The following is a 15,189-nucleotide window of genomic DNA, read 5'->3' on the forward strand; positions in this document are numbered from 1 at the left end:
CACATCATCATCACTTCAGTGCAATCAGTTCATCTCTTTCCCTGCCCAATCCAAAAGGTGCTGGTGTCTTCCTTTTCCATTTAAAGCACAAACATATGATGTATGAAAAATTCATAATGAGTATTAGTGGTGATACAGCCACAGTAAGCACACAGAAGATGCAATGGATATATCTATGTGATATCCCAGAAAATGGTGCTGGGACAGTGGCCCAATGGTCTGTTACTGTGAAAACCTAAGGCAAGCCTCCTGTGAAACATGATCCTACTGTGCATATCACCAATTACAAACCTGATTACAAGAAACCTGTTAGTTTAATACATTAGGAAACCAGTCTTTACTCCTGATAGGCATAAAAAAAACCCCTTAGGATAAAAATACTAGATCCAGGTTTCATTTACATCATACTGCAGTAATTACAATTAAGGAGAAAGTGTCCTCTGGTGCAGCAGGCAGAGGAGCAGCTTTCCCTGGATTCAGGCACCAGTGAAATGTTTGTCCTTGTAAATGCAGAACTTTTTCCAGCTGTGACTCCACTTTACAATAATTCAGGCTCCTTTGAGGAATGCCAAGGGATTGTTCACAGTGAAATTTGGAAGCCCTCGCCAAAAGAAGAAACTATTTTAGAAGTTATTTTAATGGAAAACAGGACAGCCATCCCAAAAATGTGCTGTATCATTTTCTTGAGAGGACTCAAGAATCATTATGAATAATAAGAATGTTTTGCTTGAGGAAAGACAATATTCAAAAAAATGTTGCTAATATTCAGAGACTGAATTTCAGAGACTATCACTGCTCTGTAAAGCACTTTTAAGGGAACCCTGTGCTGACAAGACATAATTATTGCTCATCTTTCCTCCTATTTCATCACATCATGGCTTCTGTGCTTTAACAGCAGTTTTTAGTTGCTTCCATGTATTACAAGTAGCTTTTCCTTAGTAAAATACAAGCAGTCCCTAAATAATCTGAGTTTCAGAAGTGATGCAAGTGAAAAGCTTATTCTGTAACTTGCTCGGTATGGAGCACTTCTTCTCTCTATCCCTAAGTATTTGCTACCAATCAGTGTCAGAGGAGGATGTTCAGCTAGATGAATCACCTGAGTGAGCTAACACTGCACTTCATCATTTAGCAGCCCAGAGCAATGGGTTTTTACACCTATCCAGACTTCTTAGCTGGCTAAATCAGACAATTGCTTATGGAGTTTTTCTTTCAATCTGCAGAAATATGTTAGCAGACCGAATGGCTTAACAGGGAAGGGCAGAACAAATGTAAACATTCAAAGTGGTGTTATGTTGCCATGGGGCAATGTCAATAAAAGCTGATTTCAGACAGGGCTCATCTGCAACAACAACCACAAAAAAAAAAAGCCAACTACATGATGGGACTGTGCTTTTTGAATCTTCAAGGTATCATCTGACAAAATCTTTCCCCGGCTTTGCCAATAAATACAGCAAGTTGGATTCTGTTCTGAGCCCCATGGGGAAGGCAAACAGAAATGAGTCACTCAAGGAACTCAAAGACTGCTTTTGAAGAATCCTATTGCAGGTTAAGTTCACAACATTCAATATTAGAAACACTGGATGCAATGGCAGACAACTGAAAGAAACAGCCAAAGTTTCAAAGACCCTTCATCTTTAACTTGTAAACAACACAAACAGGTACAAAGGTTAATGGAAATGATTACTGAGGTTGAGAACGGAATTTTCACAGTCCTAAAGCTATGACTTGCAAACTAATTCCTTGTACCAAAAGCCATGTAACCTTAACTGGTGTTGTGTAAGACCAGCCCTGAGGGAATGAACACACATAGCTCACTCACTGTGTGCAGCTCAGCTACAGCAAACCCACTGATAAAATGGAGCTTCCTCCCAACATACACACATTCTGCAATGACTGACTTTTTATTGCCTAACTAACTCAATAAAACAAAGCTGAGCAATTCTGCAGCCTGGAAATGAAGGATGTACTGTAATTTGATCTGAAGTTCCTTAAATCTCATATTTATAGGAGCTGCAGCAGGCATTTCAGGAGTCGTAAAGAATGTAAATATCACTTGTGCAACAACAGACCATGCTTAATATGAGAACTAAATCTAGAAATCCTGAATTTAAATCCATTAATCGGCCCCCTAGCAAAGCAGCTAAGGAGACTGATTTTTGATTATTCTCTATATATCTGTGATTCAACCCCAGATCAGTAATTTTTCTTTCAAAAATAGACACAGACACCTGATGAATCCTCCATAAATTGAAAGAGCATATGTAAAAGATAAGATTCATTATTCAGAGTATAGAGTAACACAGCAAGCACCACCAGGAAGAAAATGCTAAGTCCACACTACCATTTATAACAGGGATAATAGCCTCAGGATATTTTTTCCCCATCTCAGAACTGGTAACACTACTCTCAGGGCTCCTGCATTTTGTTTAAATTCTGCTTTGTGGGATTCAAAGTCCTGCAGTGACAAAATCAATACGCATGCTCCACCTGCTGCTCACTCTTCATTGCACCACTAAAGTTGCAGCATCTGTGCAGAGTGATGGATGTTTGGGAAACTCCTCTAAAAGGTTATAAATGCTATGACTCACATGAAAGGTTTTACCTGGTTTTCGATATCACAACTGATTTTCATATCTGGAATTACCTCTAAAAGCAACTTAACAACTTACCTAAGTACACTGTCATAGGACACAGAGTCAGCTAGCCAGATCTTTACTTAGATATATTTGAAAAATTATTTATGCAAGTGAAAATTTTGCAAGAGAAATTAGCTTTTAAAAAATCTGTAAAAATATTATCCATGAAAAATAAATGAAGGAAAGCTATTGCACTTCTACCTTGTTGTTAATGCAAATATGGTCTGTGCCACTAAACATTGGAAGCATCATAGCAAAAAGCCATATTGACTTAATAATATTCTGCTTTCCAGAAAAAAACATTGTTACACTTCTTCAAGGAGTTCCATATTAAATGAACAGCTTCTTGGCTAATTGCTCAACCATCCAGGAAGGAAACCAGGAGACTTAATTCTGGCCCTTTGATCTCTCCAAGCCCTAGGTGGTTATGCTATTGCAAAACTCAGCTGGGAACAGGCAGTTCACCCAACCCTTCCAGTGTCTTAGCACAGATCCTCCAGAAAATAAGGATTTTTTTTTAGGCATGCTTTGATTACAGCATCCTAGACTCAAACTTCTGAATATTTTTCTTCTATTTTTCTCGAATCCTTAAAAAAGAAAAGTTAAAATAAAGAGGAACATCTTAAAATACTCCCGTATGACAAAAGTAGAAAATCAATGTCATTTCCTTCTCAGCATCACCCACCCTCAGCTGCATCTTTCTCAGTGAAACAGCAGGGAGGTGAAAGTGTCTAAAATGGCAGGTTTTATTATAAAAATTGATGCTTTCTGCAGCCTTAGCAAAGAATGACTAACATAGAAACAGAGGTAGGTGCTGTATTTTTAAATTAATGAAACAATATTAAAAAAAGACATTTCAGACCCACCTTTTTTAAAAGAAGGGAAAATACTGCAGTTTGACTATTTCAACAGGTCTGCTACGACAGCATTTGCTAAATTTATAGAGATACAACAGCTTTTTTTCCCCCCACAAAAACAATATTACACAACACAGTCACTAAAAAATAAAAGACATGCAAACAGGTGCATCTTGTGCCTATTTCAAAGAAAAATTTTGAAGCATGAAAATAAGTGAAATTATAAGACCACAAGAACATTCTCAAGGCTAAAAGCAGAACTATCTTCCAGTGAACATTAGTTCACACCATCAGCTGTCCAGCAAGGACCTTTACCATGATCTGTCCAACTGAAATTCCAAGATAAAATCAGGATATATTCCAGCATAGGTTGAACAAGGAAGTTTATGCCAAAATAACACATCAGGATTGGAAATTGGCTGAGCCCTTGCTATTCAACAAAGGTCAGAATTTGAGCACTGATTAGTTTATGCTGCTACATGGATAACTGATGAGCACCCAGAGGATTTCAGAAAAATAATTAAAATGTTGCAAGAGCAAGGGCCAGGGCAAACTGCAGCAAAGTTGATATTCCTTTTCAGTGGCCCTGGCACTGGGAATTTGAAATTGTTTCTCATGTTCTGTTCAGTCTGAATAAGACTATTAAAGCTGCACCTGAAAGCTACCTATCCTTAGAGTAGAACTGAATTCCTCTAAACACCTCTCCACAGGGTCTGAAACATGGCTGAACTTAAATACTGCATTCAGTGAGATGCACAGGACAAAATTTACATGACTAAATGAAATACAGATGGAATCAGCCAGGGACTCCCCAGTCAATGGACAGCTAAAGCAATATGGCTTGTGAAATCAAGTGTATGATTCACTTCATCATACACTTACCTGAATTTACACCCTTTTAGGCACCCTAAAAGCACCTGTTTCCTATAAAGAGCCCCAGGGGAGAGAGGCTGCAGAGGCATGGGTGAGCTGGGACCATCCACACCACAGGAGATTAGACGATCATAAATAATCTAAGTTTTAATTAAAATTTAAAAGCAGACAGGTTTTGCACTGCCCACAAGGGAGAAAAAGCTGAGTTACAACAAGATGGGTTCAAGAGTATTTTTTTCATTTCTGAATTGAATTTGGTATCACAGTTTGCGTTCAGCAGCTGCAGAGTCAAGCCAGAGTGGCAAAGTGCTTCAAGAACCATCTTACAAGTCACTAATGGGACATGTCAAGGAAAATGGGAATGGGATGTGGTGGGGGCAGTGGGATGAGGAGTGAAGAGGTGGAAGATTAACAGTTTTGCAAATTTACAACTCCTTAAGCATCTATACTGAGTCAAGCTGGTCCCCAATAGGGCAAAAGTGAGCCTGCTTTCAACAAAGCTGCTAAGAAGAATTGAAATAACATCTCCATCCATTTAACATCTGCTGAAATTACCAGAATGTGGATCACCTGCCTACACACTGAGCAACTGGCGTAAGGAAAAGGATCTACTTCCTTAACTGGAAACAGTTGTGCTACAGCTATCTGTGATGATTAGCTGCTGGCCTAAGAATAAGACATGAATGTCATATCTTCCCAAAGTTCAAAGGAAAACAATTAGTCACAAGCAACCTGGGATGAGGTGAAGGACTACAGGAGGAAAAAGACCAACAGAGAGAAGGGCAGAGTCATGTGCAAGAAATAACAAAGTGATATCTGCACGTCTTGTTCAGTCATCATACCCTGGGGAGGAAAATAGAGTGGATTTTACAAACAATGAACCACTAGCCTTACAACCCATGTTTTTATGTTCACATATTTTTTGATACTAATTTTGATACTGAAGGAATGTCTCAAAGACACCCCAGTATGATGCCAGTAATGCTTTACTGTCAATGGTGGGATGAACCTTCAGATAATTGTTTTTAGCATAATGCAGGAAGGGAATCTGTTGGTTCCTAAAGGAGACAAATGCAGTAGTAAAGACAAAACAATAAAATTACTCAGAAATATTTCAGCAGAACAGGTAAGTGCCCAATTTTATCTAAAATCTTATCAAAACATTAAGTGAGATTTCTTATATACTAAGTGCTAAAGTTGAGCACTTAATTAGACTGTCAAATCTGGGAGGACCAGAAGCAGATTAAACTTTGGATACTTATAGGCAGTGATCAGACACTGCAGTGCAAAGGAAAGATTAGATGATCATAACTAATCTAAGTTTTAATTAAAATTTAAAAGCAGACAGGTTTTGCTCTGCCCACAAGGGAGAAAAAGCTGAGTTACGACAAGATGGGTTCAAGAGTATTTTTCTCATTTCTGAATTCAATTTGGTGTCCAGTCTTAGGAAGGTTATTCTCATCTTAAAGAAAATTCTCTCAGTTTAAGTAACTACCACTGAGTGCCACATTCCATTTTTATTTATTGAGTGGTAGAATTACCTCACAGGTTAAGAATATGGATAGTAAGAAGTTTTCAGTGTTGATGAACATTTTAATTTTAAACTTAAATTTAGTGTCTTGGTTTCTGAGCATTGAGTGCCCTCTGCTCAAATCTGCAGACAATGTCTCAACAAAGTTCACTTTGATGGAACAAAAAGGAAGAATATTTTATCCTTTTCTCTCCCACATATATACAAACACATGCTAATGACCAGTCTTGCAGTTTTCAATGAAGATTGTTGGTAATCTCAGAGCCATTATAACCCAAAATATAGGATATTATGTTTTCCTACCTATGTAGGGCTGATTAACTTACTTACTATGTTTTCATCAGACAGACAGTTTAACCCTTCTTCTATTTAGAAATTGTTTGAAATTCAGTTGTAATTTCTGTAAAAGTATTTACTATCCATAAATATTTTATGGAGTGTTAAGGTGAATTATTTTTAATTTAATGAATTTTTTAATCTCTGTTTCCTTTACTACTGGGAGCAGCCTGGCCTAAAAGTCACATAGAACTGACCTTACCAAATACTTTCAGTGCATGAGGATACTCATTACAAATAAGATATGTATGGCTTTTTCTGAAATGAGGATAAATATAATCATCTACCTGGTTAGAAATTTATGGATGATGAGTATCAAACGTGTTTGAAGATTCTAAATATTATTATTTAAAGAAGTATCATCCAAACCTTTGAAACTTGCCTTTTACACTCCTGATCAAATGGGAAGCCTGGAATTTTAGAGAGAACAGACCTTCATCACTGAGAATTGTAAAGAGAAAAGGTATGTGAGTGAACAAAATAACTGACCTTGTGACCATGTAACATTTTGAATTAGAAGGATGTTTTACACTGTTTTGCAGTATTAGCTGTTTTTAAATCCTTCCACCATCTTGAATGTGACTATGAGCTGGATGCCTGCTAAAAGCTAATAACTATAATAAAAATAAAAAGCTCAATGTTTAACACTATCTTGAATATCAATAACTATAACATTATCAGAAGTGAACATAGTTCAATAAGAATTTATCTGGAAAGACTTGAAACTCATCAGCAATTAGAAAGAGCTAAACTGGAATGCTGAAGTCTTTCCATTTCATTACTGTCTCCACTGAAGAAGGGATGAAGGGACAACTAAAGACAACACAGATTTTTAGTAATGTATAAAAAAAAATTAAGAGGATGCTCAGGCAGGAATTTTAGGTGTTCAAAAGAGCCACATAAAAACTAAAAGGAACAGAACAGTTAAGTTTCTAAAATATTGCAGACTCAGCATCCTTACACTTTCTCTCCAGGTCAGAGGTTTTATGTTGTTGAGTAGCTCACAGGTCAAATAAGGAATAGAAAATCAATTCTCTAAACGTGTTACAGAAATGTGAGAATACAGCATTTTAAAAAGCCTCACAAACCTCAAATTGGGGTAAAGAAAACAAGTAGTTTAATAGTTCTATACATGACATACACTAAGTCAAGCAGGAAGAACATTCAGTGCCTTCCTTAAAGACTGGAGATAATTTAGCTAAAAATGTACTGCAGGTCTGTGCAATATTTGTGCAAAGAAACCTGACAACAACAGGAATAAAGACTTAAAATGGAGGGAAACTTTTTTTTCAGTTTTAAGATTAGAAGAAGCTGTGAAAAAAAGTCCCAACAGGGGAATGTCTTGGAAGGATACTACAATTTATCATTAACTGCTCTGTCTATCCATGACCACAGACATTTGTACAGGCAAAACAACACAGAAGGGGAGGCCTGAAATGTAGTGAGTATATGCTAAGATTCAGAATGAAAAAAAAGCAAGAGCAGAATTTGAAAAGAGATTTAACATTACTCAGCCTTTTCAGGAAACTTCTACATTTGTCAGAGGCACTCAGCCGCAGCCATGAGGTAAAGAATGAAAACACCTTTAGTGGAAAACAAAAAGCCACCAAAATATTTATATATATATAACATATATATATATACACACACACTTTTTTTTTTTACATAGAAGAGAAAAAAGAACTTTTGTGGGAATTCACACTTGTTACTAAGACAAAGTAAAGCTTCAATCTTATCACGATTATGTGAGGCACACAATCTACCCACTGAGGTTTTGTATAATTAAAATCATGATTTTGAGAAACAAGCCTGAAAGTTTCAGAATTTAGAGTAGCTATTCAAAAACTAAAAACAATATGTCAAACATTGGGTGCCATAAAGAGTTGATATCTTAAAAGAACATGAGGCATGTAGATAGAGATTAGAACTGTAGATAAGAAAATGCAATGCATATGGAAATAGAAAGGGAAAATATTCCCAAGTAATAAACAAATCACGAAGAAAGCACTGGTAGTGCAATGATAAAAAAACAGTCTTATGTTGAATATGTAAATGGGCTATAATTACAGATTAATGGTACAAAATGGCATAATTAGTTTGGATATGCTATATTGTTATTCACAGTTTCCAAAAGTGGTGTTATTAGAGAATATAGCAGCTAAAGAAGTAATCTCATGCTTGAATTGAGACTTGCTGACATTCCAAGTGTGGGAACAACTGATAATGAACTGCAATTTGATTGATGCATTTTCAAGTATCTTTTTAAAACATATTATGCAGCTATATCACTTCAAGCCTGGTGTTTACCTGGACCACTGGTCCTGTGGAAAGGCTGAACTTTTTAAATTACCTAAGATGGCAAGAGGGAAGCTCAGAGCTGCCTGTGACATCATTAACAGGGGAACACATTCATGAACATCCCAAATAAAAGGACTTTCAGCAGCTGAGCTGCTGCTCAATCCAATGCTGAGAACCATCCAGAGGATGCCTGTTGAGTTTGCTCAAGGAAGTCCAACAGGAAAAAGAAAAGGCATCTGAAGAAACAAAGACAGGCCCCGGTTTTCAAAGATCAGAAAGAGAACAAATTGCAAAAGATCCAGCACAGACATGGAAAAGACAAAATATTAATGTAAAGGTTAAAATCCATGAGGTGCCATGCAGATCTTCAAAACAAAGGCAGTAAGGCAGGAATTGATCGGCAGCCTTAGATATTTGCATTATATTATCACTAATTTGTAAGTTTCCTTTGGAAGAAGAGCTGTAAAGTTATCTGAGCCACAAAGAGTTTGATACATCGTGATCCCAGTTGGCAATTGTCACTGCTAGTTGATAGAAACATGACACAAAGGAGACATTCAGACCTTTTTTCCCTTCTAGCAAACATATTTGTTAATGTGTTATTTAAACAAAAATACAAATACAAGCTCTGATTGATCATTCTTTTTAAACAAAAGGAATGTGGTGCTATTGGGATGACATCTATATCTTCCAAAAATAAGAAAGATTCAAATGATACAAAATCAAAAAGCTCTACACAATGGTGTTGTGGATGCAGAAAAAAACTCTATATATATCTATAAAAGCTTTCCTCTGTACTTTTTAATATCTTTCGCAGGATACATGGAATCTGTTTCATTCCTGTAATAATTTTTTGTAATTCTAATGCATTCTTCATAAACACCAATTTCCTGAAAAGAACATTTTTCACAACTATATTGTATGATTATCTGACAAGTCAATGCCATGTCAGATTATGCCTGGTAAGCAGAGCAGCTATACAAAGAAACCAAAAGGAAAAGAAAAAACAAAAAAACCAACCAACTAAACAAACAAACAAAAAACCCTGTGGTTTTGGTTCTCTGCTGTGTAACACAAGGGTGTTCAAAACAGAATCTGTTGCTTTATAAAGAAATCTTTTTGCTTTTTCTGAAACACATTCTTTTCTGAACTTCTGTTTATGCATCTGAAGACCAAAAAATGTCAGTGGTGCTTCAGCATGTAACAAAGGCAGGAATTTTTTGCAACCTTTTCAGCACATTTTTGTCCACTGAGCCAAAAAGTTAAGGCAGCATGACAGTGGTACCAGGAGAAGGTAAATACATCCAGTCCCAGCTGAGTTCCTCTGGTGTAGCTCATCATGGGACTTGTGCTTCAATTCCTGGCTTCAGCAGCCATGTAGAAGAATTTGCTCCACAGACAGATGTCTGGAGCAGGCTGATGCCCAGGAAATTAGATGTAAACACACTGCTCTCTGCCAAAAGAAGAGTTTGCCTTCATTTATATCAATATTTCAATTTAAATAAAAACCTGCTTTCTCCTACCTCTCCAGGTTTCAGCTTTCTGTATTCTTCCACAATGATGTGATAATCACCTCACAAATATGAGCAAGAACTGCATTATTCCTTTTAAGTTTATTTCAAAACTGAGCTTATAAAGGCTTACTTTCAACTCTTACCTTTCCTGCAGTAAAAAATTATACTTTTTCTTGAAAAATAGTCCTGACTGAAAGAAATATTTAGCAACCCTTTCGTAATTCACAAGCTATATGTGACAAGCCACATTCATTTCAATTTTCAGGTTAACTGATTGTAAATCATTTCAGTTTTTTAAACAAGTTTGCTGTAAGAGTATAAAATTATTTCTAGCAAAGTTATATTAATCACCTTACACTTAACTGGTTAGAATTAATTTAAGACAGATAATTTTTTCTCGCTGTCAAGAGCTTCCTGGGTTGCAAAGAAAGCAAATAAGAGGGGAAAGTGCTATTTTTTTCAAATAGTCTGTAAATACGTTGCCTATTTCCACAGCCCATGAATCTCTCCAGAATTTCTTACTGACTTAAGCTACATGAATTTTAAAGCATATTCTATTCTTTTTGGTTCTCTTAGTATTACTGCCAATATCTGAGTATCTTAAGCAGGACTTTCTTCTTCATAGACTGAAACAAACAGCTTTCTTTGAAAGCATCATTTTGAACAAGGTGTTATTACAAAAATTAAGCAGCAGCAAGCATAATGAGGATTTATTTAGGAATTACTCCAACTCACATAAAAATAAAAAATATATAATACAACTGATTTGTTTTTCAGTCACACTGCACATTTCCTGCAGTAAAGTGAAAATAGATGGAATTCAGTTGCATTTTACCTAAAACAGAAAACAGAAGATGAAATGCTGATTTTTAGTCTAACATCCTTTGCTTCTAATACACAGTGTCCTGTCAAGCTGTGTTAGAAACAGTGTCCACAGAGCACCTAGCAAACACAAAAACACAACTTCCAGCCCAGGAGAACCACATGACACCAAGGACATAACACTGAAAAGGTACGAATGCTGCAAAATTATTTTCTCTGCTTAGACTCTTACTACATATTTTTCCTTAAACATCCAGTGCCCTCTCCCAGAGGCAGAATCCTAAGTCAGATGGCATTTGTTGCGACCCTGAGCAAATCCCCTTGTTCTGTTTTTTGTTTTTAAGGAAGTTTGTCCTTCAGCCTCCACCTCTGAGCTCCTCCATCAGGGAATGCTCATTGCTGTGGCAGATGCACTTTCAGAGTTAGCACCACATTATCATGTACTATTTCTACTATTCCTAACCACTGGTTAAAAATCATTCCATGGAACACATGTAAATGACTCTTGGAGTATGCAAGTTGAAAAATACTACTGTTCTCCTTTATTATTGCCTGTGGTGATATTTCAAATACTATTTATGCTTCATGCTTGAGTTATAACGTCCCATGCTTAGCTCTCCTATCTCATTTTTCATGGATCTGCTTTATAGGTCAATAATGAATGTGAAACTGTTTCAACAGTCTTGTTAAGAATCTTATTCTAGTGAATACTTTGCCTTTACAATGTAAATGTGACTATTGTTGGGACAAGTAGAAGAAAACAGAAAATGCTATAATGGATTTTATGCACCTAAGTAAAAAAAAAAAAAAAAAAAAAAAAAATTTCTCCATTTCATCTCAAACCAGGAAATGCACACTTGATTTATCATTGTTGTATACTCCAAAAAGTATCTCCTTCCAAGTTGGATGAGAGGATGCAGAAGACCAACCACAGGGATAAGTATTTCCCTATCCTTCAGGCACTACTCATTCACCCCTCTATGCAGATACTTCCTTCACTTCTAATGATTCAGTCCCATCTATACAGCATCCTTCTGACTGTCCTGTTTATCAGACAATGAGAAATGTTTTGATTCCTCATAAATTATTATAAATTATTATATATAGCACCATCAGCTTCAGAAAGTGATTCATCATGTTTCAGCAAGTGTGAGAAAGGTCTTTCCCATACAGACAGTCACATTTATAAACACTGAACCCTCAGAAAATCTTCAGGAGGCTTTGACTGACTCAAGGACACTGTGAGTGAAAATGACATGAGCAAGGGTATTTGAATGCTAACAGATCATTTTTTTGTAGGGAACTATCTAATATTCCAAGGCATTCATTTCTATCATCAATCTACCGGTAGATAGTATAGACAAAGATAGACTCAATGTGTGAAGAAGACATAAAAACTGTATCATTATGAAACCTGAATTCAATTTTAGTCAAAGTCCTTTATTAAACAGATTATCATCAGGTGTGTCACTCATCTGAGCCTCTGTCCTATTCTTCCCCATTGTAGCAAACATTTTGTGTTGGCAGAATCACAAATTCTATTTGCCATTCACATCACATTGTCCTTTGTTTTATACATCTCACCACACTCTTCCATTTGGGCCATGATTCAAACACATGCACCACTTACTTACAAGCAATCAGCAAATAGGGAAGAAAGACAGTGTACATTTTACAAGGTTCTCTATTGTTTGGTTTTTTTTAATTCTATGGAAGTAGATGTCAACAGACAACTGTCCTGGTGGGGTGGGGAAAGGAAGATCTTAGTAATCCTGCAAGACATCAGGAAGGAAAAAAACCCAGAAAAACCAAGTCACTTTAGAAAAATAAATAAACAACAACCTAGAAGACACCTCAAGCTAATAACCCTCAGAATATCTGGTCCTTAACTCTATATACATCTAATAAAAATAGAAAGGGTTTCAACACAATTACTGAAACCTTTACTAATCATGAGACCTACTATACAGTCTTTCAAGAGGATATTGTCCTGCTGTTTACAAAAAGGAGAGAATAGATGCTGTCCTGGGAAGGTAGGCACCAAGAAGTTGAGTTAGATAGTAGCCTTTTGGAGATGACAAGAACAATGGAGTGTCACATAAAGAAAGGAAATAAGGAAATAAGACCTCTGAAAACATTAAGCCCTTTATCAATTATTTGAGCAAGAGCATTCCTGTATGCTGTTATGTTTCATAGATATATTTAAGATTCCCTTCACTGAGATACCTACAGGCCACAAAAATAACTTGTAGAGGTTTTGTATCAGTTCAAAGAATATACACATTTGTGTGTGCATCTCTAAATGTCACTAGCAAAACAAGATAAAAGCAAAAGCCCTTTATTCTCCACCATGGTTTCAATCTGTGTGCTCCTTGTCATTTTCTTGCAATGAAAAAGTATGAGACAAGACCAAATTTCAATGTCCAAGTCTCCTTAAAAGAAGTATACTGCAGTTTCCTGCACCAGCTACATGCGGGGAGGTGGGTTGTGGATTACAAAGGTCCTAGGAAGGATTGGTTTATTGATCAGAGGAGCACTTAGTAGGGGAAGGTCACATCAATTCCACTGAACTAATCAAAACATTACAGTAAGCAGGGCAATGGAGGCAGGTTAGCATCCTTTGAGCTGGCCTGGGGTATCCCATCCCTTCTCTGTTCCCTTCAGAAGGACATCAGCTCTCCAGCAGGTCTCCCACCTCTGACAGCCTCATGGAGGAAGCTTTACAAAGGACACCTGACCTATATTCAGGTGATGGAAATGACTGCTGCCTGTCCATGAGTGTGTGTGATCACTTTAGGGATCAATTGAGGTGACTTCATGGGATGAATGTGTCCCCTCCTGCCTTCCTCATTACATTCAAACAGAGCCCACATACTAGGTTTTCACCCATACAATGTTCCCCTGACAACAGAGTATTTTCATAGCTTTGCTTGCATAACTTAGCCTTTAGGAAATGACAAGTGGGAGAGCCACAAGTACTATTCACATGTAACTGTTAATCAGCCAGGAGCTACTACAATCAAGCTTTGCTGAGTTTGTCTCATTTGGATGAGCTGCTGGACAGCAAATAAATCTCTGGAAAATTTTTAAATGCTCTAAATGAGTGGTGTCCAAACTAGAAGTCCAGTCTCTAAGTAGAGTCCCAAACTTCTGAGAAACAATTTTTTTTCCATGATAAACTGACATCATGCTAATACAATATTACTACTTTGCCATTGAGATTGTGATTGGAAAATATTTAGGTACAAACATCCACACAGATGATGCAAGTGCAAAATTAAACAGTCCAACAATATTCTTGGAACAACTTGGATTACAAAAATAACTTGGTCCTGTGGCTGTCTACAAGAGATGTTTATTTCATGCATTAGTATCTAAAAGGTTTGTTCACCTTACTGGCCTTCACTTTATTCAAGTTTTGATTTGTTAGTTCAAGCTATGCCATTCAAAAGCTGGAAAATCCTTTCTGGCTTTGGAAAGAGCAGAGAGATTAACATTGGAAAGGTGAACAAAAATTAAAAGAAACAGACCAGCTGCAGCTGGTAATGAAATCAGAGCAGTTTTATCTGAATTCATTAGGAAGTTAGGAACTGTTTCCAGCTAACTGGAAGTTTTGTGGTTTCTGCCCATGCACCCTAAAATATGCTGTGGTGCAAAAGCATACATGGCAAACTTTTTTTCTTCCCTGCTGATTTATTTATGTGACACCAGCATTCAAAGATGCTAAAATTTTCTAGTATAATGTCAGTCACAGCCATGAGCTACACAGGGAGGAAGCACCTCTCCTGGAATTGCTTCCCCAGGTCTTCCTGGCAGATTCAGTGAGTCCAAAGGCTTTTTACTTTTACAAAGTCTGCACCAGCAGGGCTGAGACACAAATGTGCTCAAAAACTTCTGGAGACATCACCTCAGAGGGAGCACAAATAATTGTAACTTCCAGTGCATCTAACCCCTGTCTGGAGTTTTGACTGTACCTCTGTGTGAGAGCTGCTCCAGGATGATCCTCAGGTGCTGCAGAACAGGGGCTGAAATGTCATATTTGTAGATGTCTATTACTGGCACTCGCTGACATCTCCCAAATATTCCATCTGCAGGAAAGAGAAAAAAGAAAAGGAAAAATACACATTTCGTTTTCTGAGAGGAAGAACGGCGTGATGAGATGCGCATTTCCAATGCATCCTAATTATATACTGAAGGAACCTTTTAAAAGACACTTTAAAAAGCTATCAAAGGACCACTGAAGTCATGAGACAGGATATTTTCTATCAAAATAAATAAATACTGGCAAGAATATTAGGTGGAGGAATATTCTATTGTATGAG

At 36.9% G+C, this 15,189-nt stretch overlaps 1 protein-coding gene across 2 annotated transcripts in view; it reads right to left on the reverse strand.

Annotated features, from left to right (window-relative positions):
* PTPRN2 (protein tyrosine phosphatase receptor type N2) overlaps window positions 1-15,189 on the reverse strand; it is a 634,777-nt gene that overhangs the window by 460,059 nt on the left and 159,529 nt on the right. For both annotated transcript variants that reach the window (XM_085050284.1, XM_085050285.1), the window contains exon 3: window positions 14,842-14,955. In XM_085050284.1, the coding sequence (XP_084906410.1) occupies window positions 14,842-14,955 (114 nt within the window). The remainder of the gene's footprint in view (window positions 1-14,841; window positions 14,956-15,189) is intronic.

The sequence above is a fragment of the Lichenostomus cassidix genome, chromosome 2 (genome assembly GCF_008360975.1).
Source record: "Lichenostomus cassidix isolate B80296 chromosome 2, HeHo_3.0, whole genome shotgun sequence".
In the NCBI taxonomy this organism is placed as follows: domain Eukaryota; kingdom Metazoa; phylum Chordata; class Aves; order Passeriformes; family Meliphagidae; genus Lichenostomus; species Lichenostomus cassidix.